Raw genomic sequence first — 25855 nt, 5'->3', positions numbered from 1 at the left:
TTTTCATTGGGTTTCAAATCTTCCTATCAATATTGGTCGTTTCGGTATTTTAGGCACGTTTTCAATTATTTTTCATCGATATCTTAAAGGAAAAATTGTGATCGTAGTAAAACACTGTGCATTCTTGCAGGTTCTGAAACAAACCAAATAATTTTTCTTAGTCAGCTGTTTTCCACAAACACTTGTATAAACCTTCTTTTGCCAATACCTTCCGACCTATAAATACCTTAATTGTTGTTGAGCCGTTTTTGTTTTGGTTTTATTCTTCACGGACAATCTTACCTTTAACTCCTCCTTGTAAACATGGTCACCAATCAACAATTGTGTCCGGATACAATTGCTCAGCTCTGTTTCTCCAAATTCAAAAGCCTGCCCAAAACCGGAAAGCCCAATGATACAGAATGGACAGTTTTGGCAGGAGTTGTTATGCACAACTCCAAAAATAACACAAACGAAGTGATCTCTTTGGGATGTGGTACCAAATGTATTGGGAAAAGTAAATTATGTCCAAAAGGTTTAATACTTAATGATTCTCATGCTGAAGTGTTGGCCCGCAGAGGAGTACTGAGGTATTTTTATTATCATTTGCAGCAAACATTGAAGGGCAACGCGGATACTGTGTTCGAATGGATGCCGGAGGGAAATAAATGTAAACTAAAAGAAGGCATATCGTTCCATTTTCTGTGTACACAAACACCTTGTGGAGATGCATGTATAATACAGGACGAAGGCGAAGGTTGTGAACCATTAAAGAAAAAATCAAAATTAGAAGATCGTAAGGAACATGACAAAACAAAAGAAGATTGTTGTGGCGATATGGTCTATACTGGTGCCAAATTGTTGGGATCTGATCATGCGGATGCCATTGAACAAATAGTTGGTGCAGTACGAACGAAACCAGGACGCGGTGAAAGAACCCTATCCATGAGTTGTAGTGATAAATTGGCTAAATGGCAAGTATTGGGATTCCAGGGAGCATTGCTGACCCTATTGTTAAATGAGCCAACTTATTTTGAAACCTTAACATTTTGTCAATCGGATTATGGTGCATTGGAACGGGCTATATGGAAGCGATTTGAAAATTCCACCTATAGTCACCAGCAATATATATTACATAAACCTAAGATACGGGTTTTTAAGACGGAAGGATTTCCACATCTTCAAAATGATCAGAAGCAACCATCTCCCAATGGGTTAGTTTGGTGTAATGTTCCAGATACTATGAGGTATGTGCCAATGACTTCTTATGGTAAATGTCCTTATTCGGAATGAACATTTAATGAGTATTTTATCTCTTATTTTTAGACCCTACGAAATATCCGTCAACGGCAAACGACAAGGTGTCACAAGTAAAAAATTACATACTCTACCGGCCGCCTTATCTATAGCTAAAATAAATCTATTGAAGAATTGTATTGACACTGTACAGTTACTACCAGATCTGTCTAAAGAATATTCTAATTTGGAATCAATGTCATATTTTGATGTAAAATCAAAAGCTAAAGAATATCAAAACGCATGGTTAGAACTAAAGGATAAATATTTTAAACAATGGACATTAAAACCAAATGATCTGCTATTTTTTAAAATGCAAGATGTTGAAGGGAGTGACAAATCGGAAACGAAAAATAAAAACAATAAAAAATCTGGCGAATAATTAAAATGGATTTATTTTTCAATATGATTCATTCATTAAATTTTGACGAATCAAACTTTTCACACCCTCCAATACGTGGTGAGTCTTCCAAAAATATAAAATCGGTCGGATTTTTTTGAATGATGGCTATTTTGAAATATTAATCAACGTAGAAAATTGTCTGATAATGAAGGCGAAGAGAAATAAAAATGCATTCCCTAGTGGGAAATACTCGAACCACGAAGCCATATAATGGTTTGTGTCTATGAAAAATCATTGCTCCTTAAAATATGCTTGCTTTAAAAATTATTTACAGTCGGTAATACCGTTCAGTTCATAACACCGTTCCGTCTTATATATAAGAAGTACAACCAAAAAGTCATTGATCAACAATATCTTTGCAGCAGGATGATGTTCATCGGTCGACCTAATCATCTTCATTGCTAAAGGATGGTTTCTTCGGAACATCCCCTCAGTCTGGTTTGGTCTTGTCTGGACGCTTGTAATACAGAAAAGGTTAAACATTTCCACCCTGAGAACTCTCTGTTCAACTCTACGGGGCTTGGAATTCTTATTCCGGAACTCCAGTTCGACTGGCGGCCACAACGTTCCAAACTTGGCAGGAAAAAAGTGTTCTATATGTCCTCAAACAGTGTGTCATGGTATTAAAGGCTTTTGATAGGTTCTATGGACGGTTCTGGTTAGGTCCTCGATTTATATGGAGATGGCGTGCAACGCTGTTGTTGTACTGGTTTCTTTCGCAACCCATGTTGATGATTCGCAACTAGATAGCTTTGCCTAATGCTCGGGAGCAGTATTGCCTCAAGAGTCTTTGCTACTGGTGAAAAAATGCAATCGGCCTGTATGATTCATCTTTGCTGGCATCCTTGCCTGGCTTCAGTAGCGGAACTACCCTTTCCTTTATCCAGGCTTCGGGAACGATGTTGGTGGCTATCGAATTGAGGTCTTTGGTCGGTTACTCAACTCCGGGCTCGTCCAGTTATTTCAGCATAACAATGAATATTCTGGCAGGGACCAACGATTAAAATTACTTGCGCATATCTTCGGATCAGTCACAGTTTCGTCGTTAATTGTGGCTGAGGTCCTATCATCCTTCTTAGCAGGGTTCGAGACCGACTTAACCGTTGCCCGCAGTATAATCACACTGGTTCCGATGTCCAACCATTTATTCCGCTTATGCTCCGCGACTATTCTACTGTCCTCGAACGTGAGTTAACTGACCATGGGAATTTACCTGGTTAGATCGATGGAGTTCATCACCCTCATTTGCAAGACCAACTGCATCTGCAGGGAAATTAGGTCTCAAGTCTAGCTGCTCCAGCTGCAATGATGTCCAGGAATTTCCTTTCTGTTATCAGATGGTATGTAAAGTACTCTGATTGGCGAATTTTCTGAATCCTTGCCAGTTGGATTTCCTATGGTTCAAAGGTGATGCAATCGTGCGGAATAGAACTGACGGGCTGCCAGTTGAAGTCATTTATTATACACAATGGTTATGACTGTCGAACTGTGACACTCTCTTCTTATTCTGGTAGCGGCATCTGCACGGTAAGGACGTACACAATGGTTATGACTGGCTATTGCCCTCCAATTGGTTTCTTATGGGGTAAAACTTTAATGTAGGTAGCCATTTGGAGTAGCCGCCATAAATTCATGCCTCCTAAACATCGAGAGTTTGGGGGGTTAAGGCTTATTTAAAAACCAGGGAGCGGAGCAGTAATTACTTGTCCAGATTACCTTCACGGTGGGTGAGTTGTGATTTTCGGATTATACTCTACTCGAAAACACACAAAAAATTATGTTTTCGGTCCATTTCATCCCAAAATTTTAATCTAATCATCACCGAAAATTGTAGGCGTTGTTCTTGACCATAACTGGAACTTCATGAAAAATTTCAAAGCCATCAGCGCGATATTTCTCCCTTTAATGTGGTAATGGATTACTTAATTATATCTGAATACGTAAGCACATGTAAATATTTGACTGTAACTCCCACATCTGAGTAGATACATCACTATATTTGGTATCAATTTAAAGGTCAACCACTCCTCTTGGATATGTTATCAACTCCTAGGGTCTACATCCTCCAGGAGTAAATATATATGCCATAGAATACAAATTTTGTCATTTTTCACACAAAAGTCAGGGTCCATTTGACCCGCTAAATATTGACCGATCTTTATCAAAACATGCACGCTTATTCTCTGACCCGATCCCCTTCTCCATGCAAAAATTCGCGGTGTTTGGGCCATAATTGCGGCCTCTGGAGCGACCAGAAAAACCGACAAAAATTTAGTATTTGGTCCATTTCATCCCCTAAATATTAACCGATCTTTTCCAAAAACAATAGGGGTCTTCATTGGCCAGAACCCATCCTACATGCAAAATTTCGTGAAGATTGGTCCATAACTGTGGCCTGTATCGTGTTTACAAATTATAATGGACAGACGGACGGACACACATGTCTAGATCGACTCAGCTAGTCGAGATATGACGATCGGTATACTTAAAGGTGGGTCTGGACCAATATTTCGCGGCGTTACAAACATTTGGGGCTGCACAAAGCTATAATACCCTGACAACATAGTTGTGTAGGGTATAAAAATTGCTTTAATTTTATATCTAGGTTTTCATTTTCTAAAACCTCTTTGTAAAAAGTAAAATGAAGCTACTAATATCGACATATTTTGTATACATATTCCATCCAATCCGCTTATTCAAATAATAGACTCACCATAGCCATTTGTTATACTGTTAACATTATGAATATGGACATCGGAAATTTGTAAATTGCTTATAAAATTTATAATGCAAATAATCGATGACTATAAACAAATCAAAAGTAATTCTCGATTTGTAGTCAAAGAAAGAAAAGAATGCCACAACAGATGAACACCGAAAAGAAGCTATACAAAAATCCCCTCAACAAACAACTATACATTTCAAGTGTTCTGTTGTCCGGCTGAAACCGCCAATGCAATATTTCCAAACCAATCATCGAAGTACATTTGTCAGCTCAGTCAATGGCTATGTTCATAAACATCCTTGGCCTCTTAGTTACCAAAGAAAACCCGAGGAAAAACTCCAAAGAATAACTGCGGAAGACACAAAAATCAATAAAGCAATAGAAACTATCTATTGGTTAGCTAAAATATTATTTTTTCTGAATGGCTGTTATATAAATTGCCTGGGAAGTATATTTTTCTTGTATAAATAAGGAATGAAAATAACAACAACAAAAAATCAATTGGCAAAGTAAACAAATTTGAAATCAAAATTAAATTAACTTTGAATAATGTGTGTATATTAGAGTGGGTAAAAATTTATTGCTGATAAGTATTTTAATAATGTTTTAAAATTCCTTAAATCGGTCGGAAAATTACACACTTAAACTTTTTACCGGGTTAACCTACTCTATGAGGATCTATTTCGAATGTACACAATGGAATTGACAATTGAAACCCATTGCGTTAACGAAATCCGGTACAATGTATACGTAATATTAGATTTGAAAACCCGGCAGGATATTTAGAGAAACCTTTGCGGGATACACAACCCCACATACAAAGAACATGGAGCTATATTGAAAACATATTCTGGGAAGACGTTTTTATTAACCTGGAATAAGGAAGTATATGTTACAACATTTGGATAAATAATTTAAATTATCAAAAATTAGGCGGCCTTTACCTTAAAACATTGACCAGTTGAAAATGTTCGGCTACGATGGTTTCCACTCTCCAAGTACTCGAAATGCCAAAACCACAAAAATGCAAATAAAAAAACCAAGCAATCTTTACGTGGGGGGCTTTGACCTGTAAAGATTGTCATAAAAGCATGAAAATACCAAAAATAGTATGGGGGTTTTGTAAAAAAATTGGTATATTCCAAAAATTCGCATGAAATCAGACAAAATAAATCTGGACCGAAGAAAAACTAAATAGTTGTCATTCTAGAATCATTTTTGTACACTCCGCAAAAATTCGGATATTTTGTACATCATTTAGATGAAATCTGCTTAAAATATATAGAACAAAAATTTGATACAATCCACTACGCGAATGAAGATTTCGACCTGATGCTGCCGCGTAACAAATGCAAGTACCTGGATTTTATTTTTGTCATGTGGGGGCATTATATACCGGAATGCCTGTTCCGAACACTTTTAGTCTGTGAGAGATATAGAGAAACTCCGGACCTGAATTGACTGTCAGAATCGTATCCATCCAAATGGGATGCAATGGAATTGGAGTAAAGTGTGGAACAGGAGATGCTTAATGTAGACATATTTTCGAAGAGTTGTTGTACACGGGATATTAGCCCACTTTTATAAGGTAATAACATTCTGGCACTATGATATTTCAATGTCCGCCATGAATTATGAAATTCAGTCCTATGCACGGTGAATGACAAGGAAAATGGCAACTCTGTAATACCACCCTATAATCGTCTCCGTTAATAGACAACTCGACTTCATAATATTTGAACTATGGGCACCTCAAAGCCGAGAAGATATCGCCACAATTTAGATGCTACAGATGTCCTCAATTTGTCAGCCACACATATATCCTGAAGCCTGGAAAGTAGATTGGATGAAGCAGCTACTGAAGTCTTGCAAGAATGGCAGCTGAGGTGAATCTTACAGACAGATTTCACTGTCGTCAGTAGCAATTACACTTGGGGCGCTATTCCCATCTAGCAGTGGAGAAGAATTGGCCTAAACATACACGAGTAGATTTATCACAGCTAAGATGCCTCAATTCGTAAAACAGACGAAGCAAATACAGTTTACACCCCTCCAGATTTTAGATACAGAGGAACCGGAACCAGACAATACATAATCAAGTCCCTTCTTGTATGTATGTTGTTACATCAACAACAAAACAGTTGTTTTAGACTTAATTCGGTACATTCTTCAAAATTTACGTTTAAATCGGGAAAATACTAAGTCTATAATGTAAAATTCTGAGACCGTCCGACTTTTGTAATCACACTATCTTTCGAAAGAATTGAGATAGTGTTATGAAATTTCGAATAGAATTATGTTTTCTCATCAGACAGGTCAAGCTCGAAAATAGGGCATAGGGTACACCCCTAAATTTCCGTTTTTCAATCGACTGTAATTACTGTAATTTGGTACTTGGAGTTATTTTTGGGTACCAAATCTCAATATTTTGTTTCATTTTTTCGACTAAGACCAATATAATTGTATCCCCAGATATTTGGTATTTTGGGAAATTTGGGCCAGTTTTTTAAATTATCTTGTTGTAATGCGGTGTTTTGGATTCACATTAAATAAAGAAATATCTCTACTAAAATGTATCAATATAGATTTTCTTTTGGGGTTGCAATCATATAACGGTACCCCCTAATGATCCGGATCTTGAGGATTTAGAAAAAGTTTTTCGATCGAATTAGCTGTAATTTGGTATTTTATGTTCGTATTAGAAAATAAATCCCTAACAAAAAAAAAAAAAAAAAACAGTAAGGAAAGTAGTAAAGTCGGACTATATGATACCCTACACCACTTTCGGTATATTGTACATATACACGATATTCGATACGTCGCACTTTTAAAAATTTAATCTCGATCAGACACCCGTTCAAAATCCATATGTCAATAACGTCATTCAAGTCTCAATTTGAGAAGTTCTGCAAAATTTCGTCTTAATCAGACATACATTAGGAGTAATCAGACGAAAAAATATATGGGAGCTATATCTAAATCTGAACCGATTTTCACGAAACTTAACACACATCACTCTTGACTTAATTCAGCACGCTATGCCAAATTTCGTGCACCATTTACCTAAAATCGGACGAAAATATATATGGGCGCTACATCTACATCTGAACCGATTTTCACGAAATTTAGCACACATCGTTATAGGCTTAATTAAGTAAGTCATGCCAAATTTCCTGCAAATCGAGGGATATATAGGGACTTTGGTGCACCTTTTATCTAAAATCGGAATATATATGGGAGCTATATCTAAATCTGAACCGATTTTCAGAAAACTTAACACACATCGTCATAGGATTAATTCAGTAAGTTATGCCAAATTTCGTGCAAATCGACGGATATATAGGGACTTTGGTGCACCATTTACCTAAAATCGGACGAAAATATATATGGGAGCTATATCTAAATCTGTAGCGATTTTTCTCAATTTTAATAGGGTTCGTCCTTGGCCAAATAAATGAGCTGTGCCAAATTTCATCCAATTGGAATCAAAAATGCGACCTGTATTTTTTTACAATTTAATATGGACAGACGGACGGACGGACATGCATAAATCGACTTAAAAAGTGATTCTATGCATATTCTCAAAAGGAACCATTTATCTATCTCGTTTCCTTTTGCCTGTTACAAACATATGCACAAAGACAAAATATCCTGTACCACAGTTTGGTGAAGGGTATAAAAAAATATCGGCCAACATAGGTTTTGATGTCGTTTTGCAACCGAATTCGCTGAAATTTCCTATTTTGGATTCCTATTTGGTAATAATTCTTTCTAACAAAATTATAAATACTCACCCCCTGTTGTGGGTAGGCCCCATATAACCCCTTTTTATTATTTCCTCCGCCATTCCGTTTGCAATATTCACCGGAGACCCCACAAGGTATATATATTCTCGATCAGAATAAAATTCGACATACGCATGTCCGTTCCAATACTCCTATGATGTTTGGTATTGCAAATAGGATATATCGGTTCACATTTTGGTGTAACGCCCAATAATCGGTATTTTGGGGATTTTAGACACATTTTTCCACCTAATTGTTTGTAATTTGGTATTTTTAGGTTCTCATTGAATAACACATTTCCGTAACAAAAATTATTAATCAGGATAGCCACCATATAACGGCACCCCCTAGTATTCGGTATTTTGGACATGTTTTCTAACCAACTTGGCTGTAATTTTGTATTTTGGTTATCATTCTATAGCACATTTTAGAACTAAACATTTTTAATATTGACGCACGTTTAATTGTAGCCCCCATAATTGAAATTTTGGCTTCTCATAACGGTATCAGTACATTCCCCCACTAAAATTTATTTATATGTCGGTATTTTGCGAATTTTGGACATATTTTTCGACTGAATTTTGATGTGGTGTGGTATTTTGTATTCGCATTGGCTGTCAAATCTCACTACCAAAAATTTCAATATTGATCCCGGCTTTATTGTAGCATAATGTAACGGTTGCTCTCCTATTAGATATTTTGAGAATTTCAATCATGTTTTTCGGTATGTTCAAGGTCCTATCATAACATTAGTTTTTTTCCTAGGAGCCCCATTAATTCTGTATCGGCTTACAAAACAAGAAGGTTAGGTTCGAAAATAAGCTATATCGGTCCTCATTTATGCATATCTTATTAGGTGAAAGTGCGAATGTTAATCGATTCAAAATGGTTGCGATTGCAATGTAAATTGCGTAAAGAATTTTCCCACACCAACTCGCTAATAACATCACTTATGCCAAGAGTCATGAATCATTGTTCGATTATATTTACCGTTATAATCTGCTTCTACATCATATATACGTCTTATCAATACTCAACGCTATACTTCAACGCTTCCACCGTAAAATTTTAAACATTAAAATCACAATATGTTCCGCCAAATTTTATAAATGCGGTGGGAGTAAGTTTTTCCCACGCTTTGCCCCATCTTGAGTTGAGTTTCATAGTATTGCATTACAGGCTGATTTAAAGAGTTTCTTTGAAATGTGACTTCCCTCACTTTGAGAACGTTCTGCAACTATACCGTGTTCACTTTACACTATCCCACAAAGCTAATGCAAATATTGCATTATCTCCGATGTGGTTTCTTTGGAATTGAAGTATATCGAAAATAAAAAGTCAAAAACATTCGAGATAGTGTAAAGTGTCCTTTAGTGGGTGACTGTTGGTTGTGTGTTTGTGTTTATGTTGTTTTGGCGGCGATGGTGGTATAATATTGTCGTGCATTGTAGGCGATTGAGTGAACCACAAGAATACCGACACCGAACACCACAACCTCCACTGCCACCACCACCTGAGTAAATACGCAAAGTATGAAGTATTTTAATGCCGAGTTGAGAGATTATTTTATTGCAAAAAGCTTTAAGCAGTGCAATTTTTTTTTTGAGAATTATTGTGAATCGTGTGAAAATCTTTATCACTGCAGCAAATTGGTGAATTTCAAGAGCTATGAGAATTGTAAATAAATATTGGCTGTGTACGAGTATGTGATTTGGATTTAGTTGAAACAAATGGAATCGATGTAGGTACTCAGTAATTCTTAAAAACATTTTTTTCAGAATTTTATTTACAGTGGCCTTTTATTGAAAAACATAATGTGGGAACAGAACATTGAGGAATCTGATAAAACAAATTGTCTGATCGTGAGGGTGGGAATTTACAAGCGGTGTCGTGGGTATTAGGTCAGTAGTTCATTGGCAATGACCAATAAGAGGTTTTATAACTTAAAAAATGAAGTACCAATTTGTAGACAGTAGTATTAGTTTTAAAAATCCTCGCCTTATATATGTCCCTAAAAGATTATGTTTAAAAAATCCACGCCGTTTATATGCCTAAAGTATTATGTTTATAATGTTTATATTCTACATTGGTATCCTAACTTGAAATTGAATTGAACTTATAATGTGGTCTTTATCTATAAGTGCAGACAACATTTAATTCGAATCGAAATATATATGGAAGCTATCACTTTCAACAAAATACAACAACGTCATTCTAGTCTCAATTTGATATGTTGTGAAAAATTTCCATAAAATCGGAAGAAAATATATATTGTAGCTATAACTAAATCTGAACCGATTTTCACGAAACATAGCACACATCATTCTATACACAATTCAGTAAGCAATGCCAAATTTCGTGTAAATCGAAGGATATATGGGGACTCTGACGCACCATTTACATTATATCGGGCGAAAATATATATGGGACCTATATGTAAATCCGATCCGATTTTCAGAAAACCTAGCACACATTATTCTGGACCTCATTCAGTACCCTATGCCAAATTTCGTGCAAATCGAAAGATATATAGGGACTTTGGTGCCCCATTTACCTTAAATCGGGCGAAAATATATATGGGAGCTATATCTAAATCTGGACCGATTTTCAGAAAACTTAACACACATCATGCTAGGCCTAATTCAGTACGCTGTGCCAAATTTCGTGGAAATCGAAAGATATTTAGGGATTTTATTTCACCATTTACCTTAAATCGAACGAATATATATATGGGAGCTATATCTAAATCTGAACCGATTTTTCCCAATTTCAATAGGGTTCGTCCTTGGGCCAAATAAGTGACCAATGCCAAATTTCATCCAATTCGGATCATAAATACGTACAGGTCATCCAATTCGGATCATAAATACGTACAGGTCGTTTTACAATTTAAAAAGTGATTCCATGCATATTCTCAAAAGGAACCATGTGTCTATCTCGTTTCTTTTTGCCTGTTACAAACATATGCACAAAGACATAATACCCTGTACCATAGTGTGGTGAAGGGTTTAAAAAAATCCACGCATTTTATAGGTCCCTAAAAATTAGTTTTAAAATCCACGCCTTTTATAGGTCCCTAAAAATTAGTTATAAAATACACGCCTTTTATAGGTCCCTAAAAATTAGTTTTAAAATCCACGCCTTTTATAGGTCCCTAAACAGTAGTTTTAAAAATCCGCGCCTTATATAGGTCTGAAAAAATTATCTTGAAAAAATCCACGCCTTATATAGGCCTAAAAAATTACCTTGAAAAAATCCACGCCATATATAGGTCTGAAAAAATTATCTTGAAAAAATCCACGCCTTTTATAGGTCTGAAAAAAATATTTTGAAAAATCCACGTTGTTGCAACATGTATCTTCAATTGCAGACATGACTGAAATTTACATTACACAAGAACACCAGTTTAATTATCGTTATGCCGGGACCAAATTAAAATATTGGCTCTCATATACTTATCAGGACATTTAAGAAAATTTATTACACCCAACTTTTTAAATATTGAAAAATTGGACGTGATACAAGATGACTACCCCCACGTTCATCGATGTTTTGTTTTTGTTGTATTTTCCTATAACTACCAAAGAAATCCTATAACAAGCCAGCATGCCCACATTTTACGATTTGTACCTTAACCTCATTATTGTTATTTTAACAATACCAACAGCTTCTGCTTCAGCATTGGCATCGACGTGGAACAGACAATTTTACACCGATGCCATAATAAATCACTAGGCATCCATGTATCATCATATCCATAAAATGCTGACGATCATCATCATGGTCGTCGTCATCGTGGTCGTCATATGTGTGTGTTTGTTGCAAAGGAGTAGAAGCTCCAGCTGCTACATCAACCTGATATTCTGTACGCCAACGACGCGATTTGAGCGAGAATATGAAAATGAATGAATTATCGCGACATGAAGGAAGCTGCGGCCAAAAACGAACGAATTGGTAACATGTTTCGTAGTAGTTGCTGTTATTGTTGTCAGAATGAGAGCTCTTAAGCAGACAATTGCATCCTGCAGGGCAAAACTCCTACTGAAACTAAAAAATTCAATATTAACATTGAATTGAGTAAAAAAAGGAAAAGTAGTGGAAGAACCGATATTGGAATCAGAGACGCAAAAAACATAAAAATATTACAAAATACGCTGGCGTTTAGTTGAATATCAGAAAAATTTCACAAAATGGTGATGGTGGTGGTGTTGGAAGTTTTGAATATTTTGCTACATTGCTAGTCCAGTCCTGCTAGGGCGAGAATGATGGAATGTGGAGGAAGATGTTGTTGTCGCTTATGTTGAAGAGTTGGTAGGTTGAAATTTGTAAATGTACATAATTCGAAACGAGGAAAGGGTTTGTTGTGGGGTGACCAAACCAAATTACGTACGAGAAAACAAAAAGGAAGACAAGAAGTAATGAACACTTACTTACTTAGCTGGCTTATGCCAGAACGGTTGTTCCATAAGCCGAGCTTAAAAATAGTCTTGGTCTTGTGCGCATCTCATCCAATTTGAAGAACCTTATTCCGAGATGTTGTCTTCTACTTGATTTTTCCATCGGATTCGTGGCCTTCCCCTTTTGCGTGAGTCATCACTTATATGCCTTTTGAGGTGGGTCATCTTCATCCGTTATTACAAGATGGCCTAACCAACGTAGTTGCTGCAGCTCAATCCGTCTGATTATTTCAATGTCCGAGAATAAATGGTATAGCTCATGGTTCATTCGACGTCTTGCGCGTTGATACCTTCTTCTGTTCCTTTACTGCCAGTCCCACTTTGGCAGACTACTTCTCAATTCGATCTAAGGTGACGATTATGTCGATGTTGTTGGTGTATGCGAGTAACATATACCGTTTGGTGTACAGAGTGCCATTTTTGTTCACATTTGCATCTCGTATGACCTTTTCCAGCAGAATGTTAAATAAGTCACACGACAAACTGTCACCTTATCTGAATCCTCGTTCGGTATTGAAGGACTCCGAGAAGTCATTTCCTACTTTAACATCTGACCTTGTGCCACTTAAAGTTATACTGCATAGCCGTATTAATTTTGCAGGAATGTCCAACTCAGACTTGGCTTTAAACACCTCTGAACGGATAGGGTTGTCCAATGCGCCATTATAGTCGACGAATAGGTGGAATGTGTAGATGTGTTTTTTCGTGGGTCTTTTTTAGAGGATCTAGTCCAGAGTGAAAATTTGGTCAATGGTGGATTTTCCAGGCCTGAAGCCGCAATGGTATGGTCCAATAATGTCATGACCATTGGCTTCAGCCGTTCACACAGCACGCTTGATAGCACTTTATATGCGATGGAGAGAAGACTAATTCATATATAGTTACCACATATCGTCTTGTCTCCTTTTTTGTGCTGAGGTTCCAATCATTGGACATGTATTGCTCTAGTCAAATTGTACAAATCAGCTGGTGTATGCTCCTGTCCAGCATCTGACCACCGGTCTTGAATAGCTCGGCTGGTAATCCATCGGCACCTGCTGCTTTATTGTTCTTCGTCCGATTAATTTCTACTCTGACATTATCTTGACTAGGTGGTATACAATCTATACCGTCATCTTTGATTGGTTCTTGGGTAACCTCTTCACCGCCACTATTTGATACCAGAAGATTTTTAAAATGCTCTTTCCAGATCCTCAACACGCTATCTGTATCTGACACCAGGTTTCGATCTTCATCTCTACAGGAGGATGGGTCTGCACCAAAACCTTCGGTTTGGTATTTTACTCTTTGGTAAAATTTCCGGACTTCGTTCTTACTCCTGTACATCTCGATTTACCTACGTTCACGTTTTTCTTCTTCTTTTTTCTGAAAATACGTTTCTCCTTTCCTCCCAATAATACGGCATTTACATTATAAATTTTTACCGGGTTAACATACTTTATGAGGATTTATTTGGCATATATTCAAAGGAATTGATAATTTAAACCCACTGGGTTAACCAAATCCGGTACAATGTAAACGACCTTTAATTCTCCATCGCATTACGTGTTGCTATTGCATACAGGGTTACCTTATACGCTGCGTTTTTCACATCAGTAGCATTACGACACTCCTACCGATCGATTTTAGATAGAATTTTAGTTTGAAAATATGAAATAAATATTCGAGGTAGCCGAAATTTGAAATGTAAATCGATATCTACCATTTTCAATACCAAGAATTTCTGCAGTTATATTAAGAAGCTATGAAATCAGGTATTAACCCCAATTTTATGATGGTCACCCTTAACCTACACACCATTCCCGCTTAGCTGACAATTTTATTTAAAGTTAATAATTATGTAAAAATAAACTTCACCCAATGGCTGATTGTTGGTTTGTTACAAACTATTGCAAATATGAAGGTGGATGGTAGGCTCTACGACCAGATACGACCTAAACAACAAAGGATTGCCAAGGAAAAAAATAATGGAGGTGGGAGACATGACTACTACTTGCAAACATCATCAAGGTACGACCTGTTGGCCAGTAGTAACAGCAACAGCAGCTCCAGTAGTGGCAGTAGAGGTAGCATCAGTGGCCCATCAGCCCAAAATACGGGTGCATATGTGTGTGTGTTGTGGTGTATTTCACAGTATGTTTATGATATGTTGCACTGTTGCCGATCATAAATCACAATGACCATCCTGGTCTCGGTACAAGTTCCATATGGAAAAAAGGTAATAAGACAAAAAAGAAAACAACTGCAGCAACAACAACATGTTCAATACTTCAATTTTAATCTTTACACAAATATACTCATAATCTTGTTTTATTCGCTTTAAATGAAGAAATTTCCAAACAACTTGAGATTGCGCCTACAAACAGTTGCCGTCGGTCGTCCGTCCATTCGGCACGATGCAATGAAGTATCGAATTGTAGCAAACGCACTGTAAATGGGGATGGGGATTCCAGTCTCAGAAAAGAAGACATATTGAGACTATAGTGTGGGGTTGTGTAAAAGAAAATCTTGTTAATTTTTGACATTTTCTTCTGGGTTATTTATTATTTGCATAATGACAAAGATGTTTTGGAGAAATAATGAAATATCGTACATTGGCAGAAAGTGAATTTGTAATACACTATATAGGCAAGGGGTTTTATTCAAATTCGTTGGCTAAATCTTATTCATGGTCTATAATAATTATTTCGAGGGGGTACAAACAGAATTGGAAACATCTTATAGTTCCATATAAAATGAACCATTTTAAACCTAGTTTGAATGTAGTGTTGGCGAGTTATTTGGGATACCATTTGTATTTTGTTTTTGCAAAATAGTCAGGCTTAATCCCAGTTTGTTGTTTTTATAAAAAACAACTATTTATTAGTGGGGAATGTATGGCATTGTCTGCCGAGGGGTAAGGCAGGGAAGACTATAGTTTCGGATCTCGCCACTGATCCTCATCAGTTCCCTTAGTTTTTTGTTGGGATATTCTCCCCAGAAGCTATTAATAGCTTCTTTACAAAAAACGTTTCAAACCCAAATGTCTCTTGTGACAATTCGAAGTTCTTACGTTACCAGCGATACGACCCCAATGAGAAGTTCGTTTCGTTGGCGCCTGACTTCGTGGGAAATGTATTGTAGTTGTCTGTAAATGCCTTGTTGACCACGAAGTCAGGCGCCAACGAAACGAACTTCTCATTGGGGTCGTATCGCTGGTAACGTAAGAACTTCGAATTGTCACAAGAGACATTTGGGTTTGAAACGTTTTTTGTAAAGAAGCTATTAATAGCTTCTGGGAGAATATCCCAACAAAAAACTAAGGGAACTGATGAGGATCAGTGGCGAGATCCGAAACTATAGTCTTCCCTGCCTTACCCCTCGGCAGACAATGCCATACATTCCCCACTAATAAATAGTTGTTTTTTATAAAAACAACAAACTGGGATTAAGCCTGACTATTTTGCAAAAACAAAATACAAATGGTATCCCAAATAACTCGCCAACACTACTGAAGTTGTAGACGAGGCACGGTCATACTGTTTGGTTTATTGCTTTAACTAGCAATACCAACAACAACGTTATGTGCATTCGTCACAAAGTGACGACACATAGCAGTGGGAAATGTATTGTAGTTGTCTGTAAATGCCTTGTTGACCACGAAGTCAGGCGCCAACGAAACGAACTTCTCATTGGGGTCGTATCGCTGGTAACGTAAGAACTTCGAATTGTCGCAAGAGACATTTGGGTTTGAAACGTTTTTTGTAAAGAAGCTATTAATAGCTTCTGGGGAGAATATCCCAACAAAAAACTAAGGGAACTGATGAGGATCAGTGGCGAGATCCGAAACTATAGTCTTCCCTGCCTTACCCCTCGGCAGACAATGCCATACATTCCCCACTAATAAATAGTTGTTTTTTATAAAAACAACAAACTGGGATTAAGCCTGACTATTTTGCAAAAACAAAATACAAATGGTATCCCAAATAACTCGCCAACACTACTGAAGTTGTAGACGAGGCACGGTCATACTGTTTGGTTTATTGCTTTAACTAGCAATACCAACAACAACGTTATGTGCATTCGTCACAAAGTGACGACACATAGCAGTGGGAAATGTATTGTAGTTGTCTGTAAATGCCTTGTTGACCACGAAGTCAGGCGCCAACGAAACGAACTTCTCATTGGGGTCGTATCGCTGGTAACGTAAGAACTTCGAATTGTCACAAGAGACATTTGGGTTTGAAACGTTTTTTGTAAAGAAGCTATTAATAGCTTCTGGGGAGAATATCCCAACAAAAAACTAAGGGAACTGATGAGGATCAGTGGCGAGATCCGAAACTATAGTCTTCCCTGCCTTACCCCTCGGCAGACAATGCCATACATTCCCCACTAATAAATAGTTGTTTTTTATAAAAACAACAAACTGGGATTAAGCCTGCCTAGTTTGAATGTTTGAATGTCTCAGAAAAAACTCATTCTTAAATTTTTCGACTCAAAGAACTTCAAGAACTCTTCTTGTATGACCGTATGTCTAATTACCTATTTAAAGCCATCCCTTCTTCATCCAACTTACATGTATTTTGTGGATTCAATATATGAGGAAAACATGGTATATCATAATATATTCAGTTTTTACAAATTGATACGAAAAACAAACCCAACCGATTGTTTTACATTGTACTCGTATATGATTGTTCTAATGACGCAGAACAATCACGTGTAAATAAAAAAGAAGAAACGAGACAAGACATAACAAATAAGATGAAATCATAAAATCAAAATAGAAAACATACAACGACAAAGAGTTTCTGAACCGTCACACGCTCCAAAGTTTTGTTATTATTCTCTCTTTCATTCATAAAATGCAGAAATCATTCATAAAATGGCAAATCTTTCTGAACACTATTCATATAATATACGAATTATTTTATTCCGTGTATGCTTACGTCACGACTCTTCCAATACCGTTTGAATATTGCTAATTACCTAGTGACTGACCTAAACCCATTTTCAAAACTTCCTACATACTCCAATCCAAGACCCCAACAGTGATACTAAGTCCAAATTTTAGGATTCTAGCTTATCAGTTCACCAAAAATTCAATTTGTATTAAATTTAGTACACATAAGTACGAATTTCCAATACAACATACCACAATTCTCCCCTCCAAAATCGCATATCGGTTGTATCAAATATCGGTTTACCCTAAATCCAAATTGTACCGAATTTAGTACACAAAAGTACGAATTTACAAAACTATTTACATGCCATAATTCTACACTCCAACAGTAATATTAATTCCAAATATTTAGTATTCCAGCTCTATCGATTCACCTAAATGGAAATTGTATCGAATTTAGCACTTTTCGTTCACATAAGTAAAAATCCAAATCCAATCCAAATTTCAAGATTCTAGCTCAATTGGATCTCCCAAAATTCAAATTGTAGCAAATTTAGTACCATTTACTACATATAAGTACGAATTCACAAAACTACCTGCATATCTCAATTCTACACTCCAGCAGTAATCTGAATTTCAAATTTTTTACTATTCCAAATTTTCAAAACTACATCCTACACCCTAACAATAATTTTATTTCCAAACTTCAGTGTTCGAGCTCTGTCGGTTCACCTAAATCAAAATTTTACCAAATTTGGTACACATTAGTATAAATTTCAAAAACTTCTTACATAATCCAATTCTACACCCCAACAGCGATCCTAACTCAAAATTTCAGGATTCCAGCTCTATTCGTACACCAAAAATTCAAATTGTACCAAATTTGCCTCAATTCTACAATGCAGTAGTAATCTTATTTCCAAATTTCAGTGTTCCAGCTCTATCGGTATAGTACCATTTAGTACTTTTCGTACTTATAAGTACATATATCAAAAGTTACCTACATATCCTATCGTACACACCTTCTTCAATCGACCCTACTTCTCAACCTTAATTCGCATTTCAAATTTTTAGCTCTTTCCATTCACATTTTAGTACTTTCCGGATACTTATAGTTCGAATGTCAAAAAAAAAAAAACAAAAACTATATATTCTACACCCCATCAGTGACCCTCATTTTGTATTTAAGAGTTTTAGCTCTACAGGTACCACATTTAGTACTTTTTGTGACGTTCTAGTATGAATTTCCAAAAACCCAGCCTTATCTGACACCTTTGGACCAAGAGTGACGCTCATCTAGTTTCTAGTTTTAGCCGTTTCGTCTGGGCGTTGAAGAATCGTTAAGTCAGTCAATCCTTTACACTTTAGTATAGATCATTTTTTAAAAGTGAACTAGGTCGTTCACCTCGTTCAGTTGATTATATAGTTCAATTAAGTTCTGACAGTTCAACCAACCGTAATGAATGATTACCTTTCACAATCATTCGGAGGACTTTCCTATCTATTTTCTCCACTGGAAGGTGGTCGATGGCATAACTCAGTTATATTCGGCAGCACACTTTTTTGCGCTGCAGTTGTTGCTCCGGATTAGCCTTATGACGTAAACACTTTGCTACGGCAAAATGCACCTAATCAGATTATTCGTTTTAGAACCTATGTGTTTTTGGACCAAATCCATTTCAGACAATTTGGAGTCCACCTACAAATGTCCGTTTGTCTGGATGGCTGTTGCACACGATAACTTTCGAAAAGAGTAACGATTTCATCCAAATTTAGCAAATCGTAATGTTTCTTCCAATCTTAAATAAAGTTCGGAAATGGGGAATATGAAACCACTCCATCTGGCAAATTTAGGACAATTATCGGCTACCATCATCTGTAGTACCTCCCACACAAACAGTCACATTTTAATAAAAAAAATGATACATTATAAATTTGGTCAACACACTCCTCTTTGATATAGTGTCACCTTCCACGGTCTTCGTTTAGCGGAATCATTTTTAAATTTTTCATACAAAAGTCTTGGACCATTGGACCCGCCAAATATTGACGAATATTCATGAGAACATCTATGCCTATTTCCAGAGCAGATTGTGATCTCTAGAGGACCAGAAAGAAGACGAAAATACATTTGTTGCTCCATTTGATCCCCCAAATATCTAACCGATAGGTGTCGATGTTGTGCAGAACTTACAAGCAACTGACGAATGATCCATAATAAATGATAATGGGCAGACGGGCGGACAAACATGTCTAGATGGACTCAGTCAGTCGAGATATATCGGTATTCTTGGGCCTATAATATATCTCACAACATCGGGTAAACAAATATAAAAAAGAAAAAATATCGATATGATGGAAACAAAAAATACCCAAAATCCGCTCATGTAATAAATTGTAAATTTTGTATGCAACACTACTCAGAAGTGAAGCCACCTCGCCGTTACCGCCTTCTTCCTTGCCGCAGCCTCCTTTTGGATCAGAATTTTATATTCTCCCTGGGTATAATTCAGACTAAAATCCCAGCTCATGAATTTTCCACATCAGAAGGCAAACTTCCGCCCAGCTGATAGAATTTCCTCATCCTTTAAAGGAAAATTCTTCAGTCTCAATTTACTCCTCAATGGGTCACTGATCGGCTCGAAGAACCGATGTTAACTAGGAATCTGCCCAGCACCATTTTAAAGGCTTTATCCTCCTTTTCCCCCAATGTGGCTCTTATATAGAATTATAGGTTATCGTAAAGTGAACAACTTCTTTCCAAAACTTTTTTCTATATAGGTCACTTTTTAAATAACTCACATGCAAAAGTTCCGCTTAATCTTCGATATATTTTACTTTCCCAGCCCCAAATCGAACAAAATCAATTCATAACTAATTATACCAAAGCGTATCCGATTTTGTGTAGCTCTTGGAAGCTATCGTTCACGCATATGTTTTGTCGCTTCGTTTGTTTTTTATTTCTTCCTATGAAAATTTATAGACCAACTTCTTTTGGAACAACACACAACACAACTCCAAACCAAATCAAATACAAACAAACCGACACCAGTTCACGTGGATGTTTTCTCTGCTCTATGAATAAAAATGTAAACGAACCAATGAATGTACGTTTACAAACGGCATTCGAATCGGAAAAACAAGTCTAGTTTCTATTTTTTTTCAGTTTTGGTTTTGATTTATAACGATAAATGTGGCAAATCTATTGCTCCCTTCAAGACACTTCAAAGCAGTTGAGCTAAGCTCCAAGAGATGAGATGATGCATTGCCATGCAGCCACAATGTATTGTAGTTTGTTGTTGTTGTTCGTCGTGTCGTTTGTTTGGTTGTGCGTTACCATGCGACAATTATCATGTGGGTGGTTAAATGGTGAACTAAACCGATTCAAGTGTATTCTGGACAACAATTTGAGAATTTATTGAACTCACATGTCTTTAAGAAATTATAAATCTTCCATTGTTATCGATATTGTCTACTGTGCACAATGGGCAGTACTGACCGAAGAGGGTAGTACTAAACCCCGCTCATGAACAACTTTCAATGTCGCTGCTATAGCCCAAAGAATAAGTGGAAACTTCGGGTTTGGTGTCATGTGAAACTTAGGGTCTACGCCAATAGCGCGGAGTTTATATAAGACTCAATGATAGAATTCGTGAGGTTATTGGGACAAAGGGCAGAAACATTGCGATTTAGGTTAGCTTAAAAATATGATTGGTTTACGCTATCATGGTATTAGGTAGGTAATTCCACAAATAACCATTAGTCTATAGTTGCCTTTCTCACACCTGCTGATACCGGCTCACCCAATCGTGTATAAATGTGTCTGCAGGCTGACATCTCCATTGAGAATGCCTGTCGGTCTGTTGATTCCGTTTTTCTTAAGGTTGTGATTTGCTTTTGTGTTCGTTCCATTCCCCTCGTTATGCTCAACTATTTTGTGGGTCCCTTTAGCCTATGATTTAATTTCTAGAGGATTCCTAGGAAGAATTTTTGAAAAAGGATGCTTGTGGTGGTCATTGTACAGAAAAAAAAACATTTATAATGAATATTTACATAATTTCATAACTTGATTACAAGTCTAAAATTCTTATAATCATGAGGACACCACTATTTTTTTTTCTCTAGATTAAAATCAAATTCGGAACTAAGATATTCTTTGTCATCATCACTACGGATTGTTTTTAATTTTTTTGATGTCGCACAATGAACTAAATTTTTTAAAAGCTTTATATACATCACCTTTGTTCTATAGAAATGAACAAGCATCATTCGGGAGTAGTCGTCAATAAACAGAACAAAATATCTGGACCGCCGATATTACTCTCATTGGGCCGCAAACATCCGTATGGACCAATTCTATAGGTTCTTTATCTTTTTGGGAATGGTTGAGTGGCCACAACGTTTGTGCCACTTCATGAAACTAGGTTTCAAATACATGCCGTGTACCGTTCTTGCGTTTGTTTTGCAGACATACAAATTGTCAGTTTTTATCCAGTCAAAATTGTACGTCCATTGATGACTCTAACTTCTGGCCATGTATCATCAAAAATTGTAATTTGCTTTTCTTAGGTAAACTTCGCAACAATTAAGAAATTATATATTAATTTTGGTACGAGGAACACGTCTTTATGATAAATTGTTTACCGGTATTTGTTACCAATCTTATACTGCATATTCCCTCTGATAATAAGTGTGTCTGGTTACTTTTCCAGTAACATTTATTCAGTAAGTTCTAGTTCAGAGAGTAAGCCTTTCTTACTCTCTTTTGCGATAATACTGAAAAAAGTAAACAGACAACTTTTAGTAAGATTTAGCAAATAAACAGCTGATTCAAGAAAACATTTGATTTGCGCCAAAATAAACAACAAACAAAGGACGAACACAATTATTTGTATTACATTTAATATTAAAAATAAAATAAATAATAAAAGAAAAATTGATCTGGTATGTTCCCCGGGACCATTTAAGCTCCCTGCATCAATACATTGCCCTCTATCTGGAACTTGCCTAAAAATATATAAGGAATTAGTTTCTAATTTAATGAAACTTTGCATTACTTACGAATTTTCTTCCATTTTCTGTAATTAACTTCAAATTGAACATTGCAAATTAAAAAATAAAATGTTTTAAATAATTTTTGTGTTTGGTCAGAAAACAGCTGATCAGAAAATGGCTGAGTTGCAAAATCTTACTGAATAAAATTCTTTCAGTAAACTCCAGCAACTTTGTTGTTGTTCAACTGTCAAACTTGCTCTCTCACTTGACTCTCTTTTACTGGATTTTTGTGTAAACAGACAACATTTACAGCCTGTTTTTGTAAAATTCCAAACGAACGAATTCGAGTGACTTACGACCAAACCTTTATTTATGTTTATAAAGGTTTTCTGATTCAAAACAAAAATAAATGACATATTTTTCAAAACCAAGGAGATTAGTCGTAATTCACTCGAATTCGTTCGTTTGGAATTTTACAAAAACAGGCTGTTAGTAACATTTGGTAACAAATTTTACCAAATATCGAGTTAACAGACAGAGCTAATATGTAATAACCTCCGGCCAGTTCAATTCGCTCTTTGTGAGTTCGAAACACATTTAACACGTTGCTCCAAAACTCTGGATTCACTTAAAAGATTACATGAATTTAATCGATTCTACATAGCATTCACCTCAGACTTCATACTCCAACAGTTCCTTGCTATATGACACACTTTTCCCCAATTATAGCCTTTAATTCTCTTCGTATTCCTATTTTCTACGTCGATTTTCAGTTTATTTGGTATATTTCTGCTCAAAACACTTCGTGACTCTCTTCCAGTCGTCTTCTTTCAAATTCTTCTAGTAATATGAAATTCAGGATTGACAAAAAAGGTAAAGAGCCCCTAGATTCCGTGGCAACCATGAAACTTTTCCACAATTTCATTGGGAATATTGACATCTGTTTCACGCAGCTTATTTGTAGTTTCGTTGAATGCCGTCTATCCGTCCGTCCGTCCATGTATTTTGGTTAACAAAGTACAGGTCGCATTTATGATCCGATTGGGATGAAATTTGGCACAGTTCACTTATTTGCCCCAAGGACGAGCCCTATTGAAATTGGAGAAATTCGGACCAGATTTAGATATAGCTCCCATATATAGTTTCGTCCGATTTACGCATGTCCGTCTATCCGTCCGTCCGTCCATGTATTTTAGTTAACAAAGTACAGGTCGCATTTATGATCCGACTTGGATGAAATTTGGCACAGTTCACTTATTTGCCCCAAGGACGAGCCCTATTGAAATTGGAGAAATTCGGTCCAGATTTAGATATAGCTCCCATATATAGTTTCGTCCGATTTTTTGTGAATGGTGCACCAAACTACCAATATTTGTGCGATTGGGACAAAATTTTGCATAGAGTACTAAATTAGGTCCATACTGGTGTCTCCGATTTTTTTTAATCGGTTCAGATTTAGATTTAGCATGATATAGAAATCTGCCTGTTTGATATGCAATTTTTCATTGATTTCAGAATGGTATGTGTATGGTATGTTTTCAATTGGTCCAAAAATATATATCTAGATAACACATTTCATTCCGTCCGATTCTATGTCTGTTCTATCTACAGGATATTGTGCATATTAACATATATCGTATGTACCCAAAGTGGTGAAGGGTATCATATAGTCGGCCCCTTCCGACTTTTGAACTTTCCGTACTGGTGTGAATAGCTGCAAACACCATATAAAAATAGATTAAAATACGCTCCTTCTCACGAGAATTCCAATGTTTTCTACTTATCGCGAATGATAAAGTTACAAGGGCCTGTTCCAAATCGGTTCTTACGCAATTGTCTTTGTGTGTGTCAATGGTTATTCAGTTGAATGTGTGTGAGAGAATAGTGATATTTACTCTCGCGAGAGAGCACGCGTGCGGTGGTGTGCGAATATTCTTTGGCGAATGCTCGTTTGGTAAAGAATTTATCGCCATAAATTCATTCGTAAAATGAGCACAAAACGAAAAGAATGTATTTTGAATAATTCGCGAGCGAATTTTTGCGCACACTGCATCAATGAATTTTACCCATTTTTCGAAAAAAAACCTGAAAAAACAGTTTGTCAACAACAATCAGATTTGAACCCTTGTATAGGAAAAAGTATTTGACGTATCAGTACCAAATTTCCGAGAAATTTGGTTTTGACCATTTGGTCGTGACACAAGTGCTATACAATTAGAACCCAAAATACCAAATAACAGCTAATTTGGTTGTCCGAAATCCCCAAAATTAAGAATAGTGGGTTTGTTTGAGTATTAAACTTCCACCCATAGTGCAAAGATCCTAAGAACTCTTTTAAATACTCTAACCAGGTTGTTGGGAAGCTTGAAATAATGCTGGCACAAGGAAATGTTTTCTTGCCATAATATTGTGCAAAATAGACTCACGCATTTTTTCACTTCAACTCTTTTTTTTGCGATACATTCAATATATTTTATATTTGCTGAGGTTAGTTTGTTCACTGCGGACCTTGACCATCCATGAAACGAAAGTCAAACAGACGGGCGTTCATAGCTATCGAATGAAAGCTTTTGTTCATTCTATTCTGTGCTTCGTCATCATCATCATCATCGACGTCGTCGTCGTTGTCGCCTTCTGTTCAATTCTGTTACCATTTAAGGTAAATGGCAATGGGATCGAATGGCTTAGAGTGTTTGTTGCTGATGTTGTTGTACGAAAATTGTGTTGGGGTTCTTGTGCAACCTGAGAGAGTACATTATTTGCATTATGTTGCACATTTTTGGTATGAATGTACCGACAGACAGACGGAAACTTTTCTTTTGTTGCTTTTGTTTTTTGATATTGTTTTGCCTTTTGCCAATTGTATATTTGAATTTGGCAAATTTGAAATGTCCGAAAAAATTTCAAAAAAACAAACAAAAAATTGAAACCGTAAAGTTTTTGGAAGTTCTCAAAGTGTCTTAGGAAGTGCATATTTACAAATTGTTATTGTCCATTTGCAGCAATGCAATGCAACGCCAACTCCAACTACTACTTGCTTGGCAGCAGTTGCTGCCCACACCGACACCAGCATTCTAAATGCGAATTGTTCGGCAAATATGGCAATGCAGTGAATTGCACCGAATTTGCATTAAATTTAAATTCGAAAATATTTTTCAATGATCGTTTCATTTTATTTCATTTTCATTGAATGATTTAAAAAAACGGAATCTCCATAGGAGGGAATTGTAAAGGTATAATAACATTTTTTATATAGTTGAAATATCTTATAGCTCTTGTAACTATCTTGTGGACCTTAATGCTAAAACAAGACAATTTTGCACTTAAATTTCT

The 25855-nt window shown here is 36.4% G+C and overlaps 1 protein-coding gene across 1 annotated transcript; it reads left to right on the top strand.

Annotated features, from left to right (window-relative positions):
• Nucleotides 1-303: 303 nt before the first annotated feature.
• On the top strand, nt 304-25635 carry LOC133328443 (tRNA-specific adenosine deaminase 1-like). The gene is made up of 3 exons (XM_061537014.1): nt 304-1226; nt 1306-1597; nt 25525-25635. Exons 1-3 carry the CDS (start codon nt 304-306, stop codon nt 25633-25635), a joined length of 1326 nt encoding a protein of 441 aa, XP_061392998.1.
• Nucleotides 25636-25855: the final 220 nt, after the last annotated feature.

Source organism: Musca vetustissima, unplaced genomic scaffold (genome assembly GCF_032173495.1).
Source record: "Musca vetustissima isolate MV318-11 ecotype Yass unplaced genomic scaffold, APGP_CSIRO_Mvet_v1 utg56336, whole genome shotgun sequence".
NCBI classification, from domain to species: domain Eukaryota; kingdom Metazoa; phylum Arthropoda; class Insecta; order Diptera; family Muscidae; genus Musca; species Musca vetustissima.
Note: the sequence above shows the minus strand (reverse complement) of the source record. Positions and strands in the feature narration are given on the sequence as shown.